Source organism: Poecilia reticulata, linkage group LG15 (assembly GCF_000633615.1).
Source record: "Poecilia reticulata strain Guanapo linkage group LG15, Guppy_female_1.0+MT, whole genome shotgun sequence".
Classification (NCBI taxonomy): Eukaryota; Metazoa; Chordata; class Actinopteri; order Cyprinodontiformes; family Poeciliidae; genus Poecilia; species Poecilia reticulata.
Window position 1 is genome coordinate 30509054 of NC_024345.1, and position 11752 is coordinate 30520805.

The 11752-nt window shown below is 52.7% G+C and overlaps 2 protein-coding genes across 4 annotated transcripts in view; one reads left to right on the forward strand and one right to left on the reverse strand.

Moving 5' to 3' along the window:
• Window positions 1-257: 257 nt before the first annotated feature.
• Window positions 258-6943, reverse strand: ncoa4 (nuclear receptor coactivator 4). Of its 2 annotated transcripts, none has more exons than XM_008430525.2 (11): window positions 6749-6943; window positions 3713-3836; window positions 2876-3016; window positions 2712-2803; window positions 2321-2429; window positions 2170-2250; window positions 1974-2099; window positions 1214-1894; window positions 925-1143; window positions 758-850; window positions 258-686 (listed from the first exon to the last, which is right to left on the reverse strand). In XM_008430525.2, the coding sequence occupies exons 1-11, from the start codon at window positions 6784-6786 to the stop codon at window positions 681-683; spliced, it is 1710 nt and encodes a 569-aa protein (XP_008428747.2). In that variant the 5' UTR covers window positions 6787-6943; the 3' UTR covers window positions 258-680. The 2 variants fall into 2 exon arrangements, with proteins under 2 accessions (XP_008428747.2, XP_017164563.1); XM_017309074.1 differs by lacking the exon at window positions 6749-6943 and adding an exon at window positions 5834-5925.
• A 1113-nt stretch (window positions 6944-8056) lies between these two features.
• yipf3 (Yip1 domain family, member 3) overlaps window positions 8057-11752 on the forward strand; it is a 10613-nt gene continuing 6917 nt past the window's right edge. Inside the window, exons 1-8 of one of the 2 annotated variants that reach the window (XM_008430526.2) lie at window positions 8057-9102; window positions 9929-10207; window positions 10288-10394; window positions 10468-10513; window positions 10595-10687; window positions 10763-10894; window positions 10964-11077; window positions 11216-11339. In XM_008430526.2, the coding sequence (XP_008428748.1) occupies window positions 9043-9102; window positions 9929-10207; window positions 10288-10394; window positions 10468-10513; window positions 10595-10687; window positions 10763-10894; window positions 10964-11077; window positions 11216-11339 (955 nt within the window). In that variant the 5' untranslated portion in view covers window positions 8057-9042. The remainder of the gene's footprint in view (window positions 9103-9928; window positions 10208-10287; window positions 10395-10467; window positions 10514-10594; window positions 10688-10762; window positions 10895-10963; window positions 11078-11215; window positions 11340-11752) is intronic. The other variant, XM_008430528.2, reaches the window with a different exon arrangement.

Here is an 11752-nt window from a genome sequence, read left to right on the forward strand (position 1 = left end):
CTGGGTAACAGCAGCAGAACCGTCCCGATACATTACAGGTCCAATTCCAGAACCAGCCAGAAAAAGGTCCAGTTGATCTGCTGGCTGGTTCTATATGGAAGGAAACCCAGTTGGTTCTGTCTGACCCACAGCACCAGTAAGTGAAACCAACCAATCAGAGGCCTTATGGCCTTCTTCATCCAATCAGATTGTTTCCATATGTTCTCATGCAGGCTGCCAATTGGCTGGTTGTCTGTTATAATGATGTCACACACACAGTGATGTCAGCATTTTTTATTACTGCAGAAAATAAATGACATCAAGCCCCGCCCCCAAACAGTACAAAGCACCAATCAGTGCTGATGTGACTCACTGAGCATGCTGGGAAACTGAGTTCCTCCTAGCAGCTGTGAGGTCAGCAGAGAAAACGATAAAAGATTCAAATTAAACCTAAAAGTAAAGCCCTCCCCTTCCTGTGGAGACAGAGGCTCTCATTGGCTACGCTGACTGATGACATCACTAATCAATATCAGGTAAAGTGGCAAGTTTCAGCTCCGGTCCAGTCTGCTGATTGGACGAGGGCGGTGGTGATGTCACAGGAAGAAGGCGGTCATGTGATCGATGGCGCTGTGCGCGATCTTCAGCGATAAAGTGACTTCCAGAAGAGAAAGAAGAAGAAGATCCTCTTCTTTACCATGTGGTCACATCTGGAGGCAAACAGGAAGTGGCTGTTTTAGGTGAGCCAATCAGGTGGTCCGATCAGCAGCAGGTAACTCACCTGGACAGCAGCGCTGTGCAGCCATTTTTCTTTGTCTCCGCCCATCTTCATGCAGGAGAAAAGCTCACAGACGGCAGGAAGACCCAGGCACTCCTGGACAGGAAACAGGAAGTACAATTAACCTGGTTTCAACCCAGTCTAAACCGGTCTGAGCCGGTCTGACCTACCTGAGCCTGGCTCCTCTTCTTCAGCAGCCACTTGTCCTCCTCCTCCTCCTTGGCCGCGCCTCCTGCTGCTCCTCTGGAGACCGATTGTGGCAGCACCCACAGGTCGGCCTGTAGGGGGCGCTGGAACGGGGAGCAGGTCTGGTTCTGGGAGGCGTGGCTCCTCCTCAGGTTCTCCTCGGCTGCTCCTGGGTGGAGCCAGGCCTCCAGGATGGCCTGAACCTGCAGCAGAGAAGCGTTAGCGCCTCCATCCTTGGCCGACTGCAGCAGCTCTCACCTGATTGGCTGATACCTTCTGCTCCTGCTGCCTGTGGAAGCCGGTGGGCGGGGCGTTCTTGACAGCAGATGTGGCGGTGGGCGGGGCGTTCTTGTCCACAGGTACGCCGTTCTTGTCCCGGCCCTCCTGCTGCAGCAGCCAGCGGCTCAGCGCCTCCTTCCCACAGTTCTCCTCGCAGACGCAGTCGCCGTAGGAGGAGCACGTCTCGTTGGCCCTGCAGGTCTGCCTCAGTGGCGCCACCTGCTGCAGCCACAGCTCCAGGTTGGGGGCGGGGCCGGGGGCGGGGCTGGGCGGAGTCTTCAGGCACCGCAGCTGGCCCAGGTTCTCGATCTCCATAGTGCGGCCGGTCTGGCGGCAGGAGGAGCAGTCGGCGGTGCCGCGGCCGGCCAGCCAGTCGCTGGAGGCCCAGTCCTCCTGGAAGGGCCTCAGCACGCGCCGCCAGCGCTCGCCATCACTCATTGCCATGGCAACGGTGGGCGGCGTCACCAGCCAGTCGCTCAGCTCCTCCTCGCTCAGCTCCGACTCATCGATCTTCTCAATGGAGAAGGAGGAGCTGCAGCTGCTGCTGGCTCGCTCCCTGCCCACCTGGTTCTGGTTCTGGTTCTGGTTCTGGTCCTTCAGGAGCCACGCCTCCAGGTCCGTCAGCTGGCCCCAGGCCTTCAGGAAGTCCATGGAGGCCATGACGGGACAGGAAGTCTGCCAAACAAGAACCACACCGGGTCAGGCTCTGCCCACCAGAACCAACAGGTTCTGGCTCTGATGGTGTTCTGTTCACCTTGGTCTCCTTCTGCTTCAGCAGCCAATCCTGAGGGTTCTTGCTGGCCTGGTAACCAATCAGAGAGCTGCTGCTAGCTGGACGCTTCCCCAGCAGCCAATCGCCCAGAGCCGCCGCCTCCAGCTGCTGCAAACAGAACCAGAACCAGTCAGACCAGAACCAGGACCAGAACCAGTCAGTTCTGACCCAAACTCACCTGCTGTCTGGCTCCAAGTGAACAGCTCTGTACCTGGGCTCTCTGAGGGGCGGGGCTGCGGGAGGCCACGCCTTCCTCCACCTGCGCACCAGAACAAGCCGGATCAGAACCAGAACTCCTCCACAGATCACATGACAGGTCGGTGTGTTACCTGGGCGGCGATGCTGCCAAACGAGGTGATGGCCTGCCTCAGGGAGCGGGAGTCGGCATGGAAACGCATCTCAGGGGTTTCCTCAGGGGCCAGGCTGAGAGACGCCAACCTGCACAGCCAGGAGGACAAAACAAACGCACCTCCGTTCATCAGGACAGAGGAGGACCAGGAAGTGGCGTGTGTGTCTCTCTGTGTGTGTGTGTCTGTGTGTCTCTGTGTGTGTGTGTGTGTGTGTGTGTGTCTCTGTGTGTGTGTGTCTCTGTGTGTGTGTGTCTCTGTGTGTGTGTCTCTGTGTGTGTGTGTGTGTGTGTNTCTGTGTGTGTGTGTGTGTGTGTCTCTGTGTGTGTGTCTCTGTGTGTGTGTGTGTGTGTCTGTGTGTGTGTGTTCCTACTTCTCCATGCAGCTGGTCAGCTGGTTGCTCAGGTCGTTGTTGTTGTTGGAGTTCTGCAGCTGATGGGCAATGACCTCAAACTGACCTCTGAGCTGCAGGACCAGAACCACAGGGTCAGAACCAGAACCAGGTCCAGTGTGTGAGTGTGTGTGTATGCGAGTTACCCGGTGCAGCTGGTGCAGCTGGTGTTGCAGCGTCTCTGACTTGAGGCTCTCCAGCAGCTCTATCTGTCCCAGCAGCCAGACCTCCCTGCAGCGCAGCGCCTCCTGCTGGCGGCTCATGCAGCTCTGCAGCTCCGACCGCACCTGGAGGGAGAGCAGGTGAAGCAGACGCAGGTGAAGCTCCGGCTACCGATTGGCTGACCTCACTGTAACCAGGGCGACTGCTCTGCCAGGCGCTAGCAAAGCCATTACCGTGGAAACAGCAGCAGCGGGCGCCAGGAGAGAACTGAGGGCATAAAGAACCGGGTCGGTCAACAGAACAGAACCCGGATCCTCCAATCAGAACCCAGAATCAGCCAGCAGAACCTCTGTCGGGTCAGACGGGTCCAACAGCTGGAGCTGAGCTTCTGTGAGGAGACGCTTATAGTGAGGCTGACCCCGCCCTGACCCCGCCCTGACCCCGCCCCGACCCCGCCCTCTCTCTATGTTTAGCCACTGACTCAGCCAGAGGATCATGGAGGTTCTGGTTCTGGTCGGACCACAAACCTGACCAGACTGAGTCAGCACTGAGGAAGATGAAGTAGAGTAAGTGTTCCTGAAGAACAGAACCAGAACCAATTGTGTTCCCTTCTCCAGCCACCAGCCAGCTGGGTGGTTCTGGTCCGGTTCTCAGAGCTGGTTCTGGCAGCTGATTGGACCAGAACTGGGCGAGGGAGCTGAAACTTTTCTCAACATATTGAGATCAAAGTCATGATCAGAACCTTTATCAGAACCCTGCAGCAGTGAGTCTGGTTCTGAAAGGTTCTGCTGGGCTCAGAACCAGGTCGGGTGGACACTGACCTCTCTGGCGTTGTCCCTGAGCTGCTGCTCGGCCTTCAGAACCGACCCGATGGCGTCCTCCAGCTGGTCCTGGGCCTCCTGGCACAGCTTCATGCTGCTCACTGCTGCCCCCGCTGGAGACATCCTGAACAGCAGCAGAGGAGCGTCATGTGACTGCGCTACATTAGCATTAGTGAACTTTACTTCATATGTAAAGGCTGAGCTGCAGGTTTTACACAAAATCTCTTCATGTGCAACATGCTGGATAAATCTACCTTTATTACGGTCAAACAGCTTTATGTTTTTTAAGGTCGACTAGTAGCTGTGACGTCATCATGATGTAAGCGCAAAACGCTTCGCGGTGACTTGGAGGCTTCATCAGCTAAATTCATGGTAAATATTTATCTGAACATTTTAAATCTCTATTTAAAATGTTTTTGGCTCTAGTTCCCTTTGACAGCAACCCGACAGGAAGGGGGCAGAGAGGCCTGGGCCCAGCGGGCCGAGGACGGGGGTCGGACTCCAGATCCTCGGCCTACAGTCCGTCTGTGGAAACGCCTCTATTCCGGGAGCTTTTGGTAAATTATTTACATTTTTATACAATTTGAGATTCTCACCTAGTTCACTTTCTTTCATTTTCTTGGAACAATGAGTTTTGTCAGGTGCCTGGCTCAGCAAGAAGTCAATAGAAGTGTATTTATAATAATCACGGTGATCAAGTCGTTACCTGAAACTGGCTCCTGATTGGAAGGCCAGCCTGTTGTCATGGTTACCAGTCAGCCATGATGTTTCAGGTTCATGTTTAAGTTTTATAACATTTATGTTTCTGTGTTTTATTGTTATGAAATGTTGATTAAGGCATCTGGGGCCGTACAACAGGACCGATCTGGACCAGAGCAGAACCAGAACCGGACCTGAACAGAACCTCTCTCTGAGCTGGCCCGGTTCTGATCTGCTCTCCCCACCTGGCCGGGTTTGGGTCATGCTGTGGTTGTGGGAGGAAGCGGGTCAGCGCAGTGGCCCGGTTCTGGAACAAAGCCCCCCTCTGACTCAGCTGTTTGTGAGCATGGCTCTATTATGCTGCGGATCACAACGGGTCAGAACCACAACCCAAAGGGGATTACACCAGTCATCCCACTGAACCACCAGAACCACGTCTGGGCTGGGCCCTGTGGTACCACAGTGGGCGGGGCCTATCAGCAGCCAGCCTGGATCAGCTGGAGGCCGTTTCTGATAAACACTCTGCAGCTGGCTGACCTCTGACCCCAGAGCTGGTCTGTTGCTATGGAGAACAGGGTTTAAATGGGGTAGGTGGTTTGGTTTCAGCCAATCAGAGGCAGGACACTGATGAAGGTCACAGAGGTTCTGCTGACTGATAGAATCAGAAAAAACGGATCCAGAACCGATCACTGATCAATAATCAATGCTGCTGCAGCTGCCATCTCACCTGACCTCTGAACTCTCTGAGGAACTTCAACCTGGAACCAAGAATCAGAGATGTGTCAGCAGGAAGCCGAGCTGAACCGGCAAAACTCCTGGTTCTGGAGGAAACGTCCAGATACCAGAGAGAGAGAGAGAGAACACCACCGTCAGCAGCTCACACACACACACACACACACACACACACACACACACACACACACACACACACACCTGAGGAAGTGAAGCCAGGCAGCTTCAGAACAGGAACTTCCTTTACTTTGGGGAAGATCAGCCCGTCAGCAGCGGGTCAAAGGTCAGCAGCAGCCTGAACATTCAGGTAAACATAAAAACAACAAGATGGCCGATCACCTGATGGTGTCATCTGGTTCCTGTGGGTCCAAAACACCTTCAGACCTCATTGGCCTCCAGAACCACACACAACCATTAGCAGCTGGCCTCTAGATCCACCAGAAACCACCAGACGTGACCGAACTTAACATGTTCGGACTGATCCTGGTTCTGAACTGTTCTTCATAGTAACTATCTTTAGTTCGGAACTGAAAACGGAAGGAAGAAGCACAACCGTTCGGCCAAACTGTTCTAAATCCATCCGGTTCGGCCTGAATTCTTCCTCCGACCGGAACCGGGTCGCTCTGCTTTCACCTCAGATCTTTAATCTGAGCAGAAATGTTCTGGAAACAATCAGGATTAAACTCTTACCTGATTTTCCTTCTCAGACAAAAACAGCTCCGCTTCGCACGGAACGCTTCTGTTCTCGCGATATTCTGCGCTAAACGTTCTCAAAGGAACGCCATTACTGTCTGTACAACAGCACGTAGGCGCCACAAACACTGAGAGGGAGGGCGGAACCAGCTGGGAACAGCCACACAGAAAACAGGTAAGCGAACCAACAGGGGGCACTGCGGCCGAGAAGCAGCCAATGAGCGGCGGCGGCAGGCAGCATCAGCCGGTGAGCTGTAGGCTGGTGGACGCGCTCCAACTCTGTAACTACACCGTGTTCAGGCGGTGAGCAGCAGCGGGAGAGGACTCTAAGCCTCTAGAACAGCCGGAGATGGAAGGCTCGGGACAGACCGAGAGTTCCCTGGAAGAAGGCCAGTCAGAGGCCGGAACACCCAATAGTTCCCCCTCTATGCCCCCACTGACCGCCATGTTGCCTCCTGCCCTCTGTCACACCAAGCTAAAACCTGCTAGCCTGTCATAAACAACCACTCTGACGGCATACTGTGTTCATGTTAACCTGCTGTTCTAACTCCAGCGACCAGCTGGTACCACCTGGAGAAGCTCATCTACCAGCTCACATTCGGCAAGATGACACTACAATCAGTGCCGAATGTTCAATTAAACTTTATTCACAGTAAATATGATTAAAATGCGACAGACCGGAGGGGAAAAACCTGGTTAGTCAACCTGTTAAAAGGAAAACTGCATATTTTCAAAGCAGATCTTGTTCAGGCCGGGCCACGTGTCTCCGCCGCGCAAGGAACATAAACACTCCGCCCGAAAAGCTAATCCGTCAGAAAACATTTATGAAACACCATGAACTCCCACGGTTCCGTGGCGCGGCTAGCAGCTGCCCTCCAGGGTTAAACATAGCCGCTCTGGAGCGTCACTCACCGCGTGGCTTTGCTCTGCAGTCTGGATCTGGAGGTCATAAATGATTCGACCCGGTTCGGTGTCACTGCAGCCCCAAAAACACCGCCGGTGAACGCCGAGCGTCTGTACAGAACCCCGGCTGCTGACCCAAAGTCACTGCGTCACAGACAAACATCAGCCAAATGTCGCGATAAATGGAAGGAAATTCTTGTTAGTGGGAGACAGAGTGAAGCTGCCCCCTGCTGGTACGAAAGGAGAACCAGAGCCTGACCAGAACCGTCAGTCTGGGCCAGGGGTGTCCGAGGTCGGTCCGAGGTCGAGGGCCGAGCATGTTTTAGCAACAACCTCCTCAGCCAGTCAGTGATCTGCTTCGGCCTCTAACGAGCCATCATTTGATGCAGGTGTGCTAAACCAGGGAGCCTGAAACATGGAGGACGGCCCTGCGGCTCCAGCACTGAGATGTCATGAAAACTCACTGAATCCTCGTTTTCAAAGGGTTGCGTTGATAGGCGAGATCCGTGAAGTAGTTACCTTTATTTAACTTGTTACAATTATTATCCAGCATAATTAAATACATTGAAACCGAAGAACAAAACCTATTTTCAGGCCCAAGCATTTTTTTTTACAAATAGAAAACTTTCTTACAAATAACTGCAGTAAAATAACAATTTTAATCATCAATACGAAGTACAGTAGGACAGATTGTGGCTCGTATTTCACAGTGCCTCTGACTGCGCCTGACTCCGCTCTCTAGTGTTTTCGAGAGGAGACCAAACTCATCGGTAGTTGTTGTCGCTGTTATTTCTTCTGGGGAAAATATGCCCAAATTTGCCGAGCTGTATTGCGTGTATTTAAATACCGTAACGTTATTGGCACACAAGTAGAGAAGTAGCCAATCAGGAAGCAGAACACCATGCACTGTGAAGCAGCGAGACCGTGGAAGGTGAACCGCGTTGTAGCGAGGGATCACCGTATTTAATAGTTTACTTCTCAGGTGAATTAAAAAAATCTATTTTGAGCATATATTTTAAAATATACACACAATATCTTTAAAAGCATATTGTTTCATCACTTGAGCAAATACATATTTTGTTCAGTTACAGTATTTAATATATTTCTTAAAAGTGTATTTTGATACAATTGGATTGAAGTGTGATGCATGCTAACCGGGAGGAGGGGAGACCCAGGACACGCTGGAGGGACCATGTCTCTCTATGGCCTGGGAACGCCTTGGGATTCCTGGAGGACCTGGAAGAGGCTGGAGAGGGAAGTCTGGGCCTCCTGAGGCTGCTGACCCCGCGACCCGACCCGGATAAGATGGATGGATGGATGGATGGATGGATGGATGGATTTAAGTGTGTTTAAAGTTATGTCAAAATTGGCACAAGCATACTTTTAGTATACCTTATATATATTTATATGTAGCACACTTAATACTTAGTATACTTAAAATTTACATAGGCAAATGTATGTATATTTGAAATATACTAAAGTATATATATTATTTACTAAGGTAGCTCTTCCATTTCGTGTCTGTTGAGTTTTTAATAAGAGTCTCAGAAACTGTTTCAGTTGCTCAAACTTTATGAAACACGTTTTTCAGATCTCCACACTCATTAACTCTAACTGACTGAGTGGACAACGCATTTGGTATGGTTTGATGCGTTGTGTAACCAGAAAAATAATAATAAAATAATATGAAACCAGCGTGATGCATGACTGCGAGGAGAGCGTGAAAACTCCTCACTGGGCTGAACCTGCATGATGCTTCGGATGTCATCAGCCATGAAGTAGCTTCAGCCGGTCCCTCCTGCGCCTGCTAGGAATTATTCCATGGGCTGATAACATCTGAAGTGGGTGAATGAAAAACAGATAAATGAAAAAAGGAAAACTGAAAAAGAATAAATGAAAATGGAAAATTACAAAATGAGAATTGGGAAAATAAGGAAATGTAAAAGGATAGGCACAAATAAATCCGGGAATAAATAAATGAATAAATATATGGTAAATGGAAATAAAGATGCTACTTACTCATTTATTTAGGCTAAAATGGCTCTCCATAGCAGTAGAGCAAATGAATCTCTGTGGTAAACTCAGCCGCTTGACTCGGATCTCAGAACGGCGCCGGAATTCCCATCATGAATGGAAGCCTCGCGATATCTCCATTGTCCACGAAGGCTCTGTGACGTCACAAACACAAACATCGGCGGATGTGATCGGTTCCGGTCCAGCTTAGAGTCTGACAGACATCCACAGACACCAGAACCAGGGACTGTCCGAACCCCGGAACCCGGAGCTGCTGCTGCCGCGTGAGGATGTCTGCCGGGAGCCGGAGCACGGAGCCATGGGGAGGGTTCGACGACCAGCTCATCCAGGTGGGTCAAACAGGTGCCGCCGGAGCTAACCTGGGGTAACTAGCAGCTAGCTTACCGGGAGGCTAACTAACAGCAGTCCGGCCAGCAGATAACCCAACTGGCTGAGCTAACGTTAGCCTCCGCTGACTGAACCAACCGACCCTGCTGACATGCTAACTGGAGGAACGGGTCTGACCGGATCAGGAGCTTCTGATCCGGTATTGCCATCAGGTTCTGATCACAGGTTCGAACACTGACCCGGCATCAGTCCATCCGAAGGTTATGGAGGTATTCTTTATTTATTTAAACGACTCCAGAACCGATTCATTAAATCCTGGAACCAGAATTTTATCCAGATCCTGAATTTCACAGAAATGTACCGGACCTCTCCTCGGTTCTGGTCAGTTTAGGCCTGAAACCAAAAATAAACCCGGTTCTGCTAAGACTAGAACCGGGGCAATGGGAACCTTGACGGTTCTGGTTGAGTTTGTTCAGCTGGACTGAACCGGGTCTGAAGCCATCAAAGTGTTTCTGGACCCAACATCTGGACCTCTGCTGGTTCTGAAAGACCCGGTTCATTTTCTGGTTAGGACTGTTGTAAATATTTTAGTAATCGATTATTCTGAGAATTAATCGAATAAAACATTTGATCCAATAAAAATAATGGTAAATTCTGCCATGACAGCAGAATTAATACTGAATATCTGCAGATTTTTCATCTGTTTTCCTTTTCTGAAGTTTAGAAAATGAACCTGGACGATAATTCCACAAAAATCTGAAACTACCGAATTTACTAATAAACTCAGACACCAGTTTAATGGTTCTGATGATATTGACCCGGTACCAGGAACAGCTGGAGGTCCTGGAACTCAAACGGACCACAGCCGGCCCGGTATCAGAACCCGCTGTGCTGCGTCCTCAGGGCGGCGGCGCGGCGGTCATCGACATGGAGAACATGGACGACACGTCGGGCTCCAGCTTCGAGGACGTGGGCGAGCTGCACCAGAGGATGAGGGAGGAGCAGGAAGTGGCCGAGGAGGCGGCGGCCGCCGACGCCGACGGCGCTGACGACTTCCTTGGTGTGAAGGGGCTAAAAGGTCAGCTGGGTCGGCAGGTGGCGGACGAGGTGAGTGCGTGGGCGCTGGAATGTTGCTATGGCGACGGCAGGATGCTGTAAGCCCCGCCCCCTCCCTCGGTTCCCTCCAGGTGTGGCAGGCGGGGAAGCGGCAGGCGTCCAGAGCCTTCAACCTCTACGCCAACATCGACATCCTCAGGCCATACTTCGACGTGGAGCCCGCACAGGTGCGCTGCAGGTGAGAACTCCACTTCCTGTGTCCTGTCAGCTGCTTCCTGTTCCCACACTAAGCTAGCCTTTCCCCCCGCCAGGCTGCTGGAGTCCATGATACCTGTCCGCATGATCACCTTCCCCCAGGTAAACCCCACCCTTCCTTTTTGCAATAAGCCCCGCCCTCTCCAGGTGAGCTCCAGGTGAGCCGCTGTGCTTCCCCTGCAGAAGGTGGCGGGTGAGCTGTACGGCCCGCTGATGCTGGTCTTCACCCTGGTGGCCATCTTGCTGCACGGCATGAAGACTTCTGGGACCGTCATCGTAAGGACGCGCTCAGTCCGCCTCCTCCCTCACCTGCCTTCACCTGCCCTCACCTGTCCCTCCCTCCGTCCCCAGGTGGAGGGCACCCTGATGGGGACGGCCATCGGGACGTGTTTCGGCTACTGGCTGGGCGTTTCCTGCTTCATCTTCTTCTTGGCCTACCTGGTCAACGCTCAGATCACCTTGCTGCAGATGCTCTCCCTGCTGGTGGGTACCACCGCCCTCTCTACAACTCACCATGACACCCTGACATCACTTCCTGTCTCCTGTCGCCAGGGTTACGGCCTGTTCGGGCACTGCGTGGTCCTCCTGGTCACCTACAATATCCACTTTCACTTCCTGTTCTACGGCCTGTGGCTGCTGCTGGGAGGACTGTCCACGCTGCGCATGGTAGGACTGCGTTTCCCATCAGCCCCTGCCTCAGCCCCGTTTCCCATCAGCCCCTGCCTCAGCCCCGTTTCCCATCAGCCCCTGCCTCAGCCCCGTTTCCCATCAGCCCCTGCTCCTCATTCCCTGTGTGTCCTGCAGGTGGCGGTGCTGCTCTCCCGGACGGTGGGCCAGACGCCACGGCTGCTGCTCTGCGGTTCGCTGGCGCTGCTGCACATGAGCTTCCTGCTGTACCTGCACTTCAGCTACCACCGCATCCTGGAAGGTCAGCACCGGGTCAGGGCCAGAACCGGGTCAGGACTGGGTCAGGTTCAGCATTAGGTCAGGGTCAGCACCAGGTCAGAACCGGGTCAGAACCAGAACCGGGTCAGGGTCAGGATCAGCTACCCCTGACTGCAGGTGAGTTTAACATCTGCAGATAAATTTCTGTTCTGGTCTAGAAATAATGTGAGCAAAGCACTGATGGCAGCAGAGGAGACAGTCCGATGCATCGTGATTTGACTAGACCATCAGCCTGGCTCAACTCTGGAAACATTCAGGAGATGAAAGTAGGAAATCCTTCAAATGTGATTTAAACACAGAGATGATCTCACACATGAGCTGGCCGCATCGCGCCCCCTGCTGGCCGCATCGCGCCCCCTGCTGGCCGCATCGCGCCCCCTGCTGGCCGCATCGCGC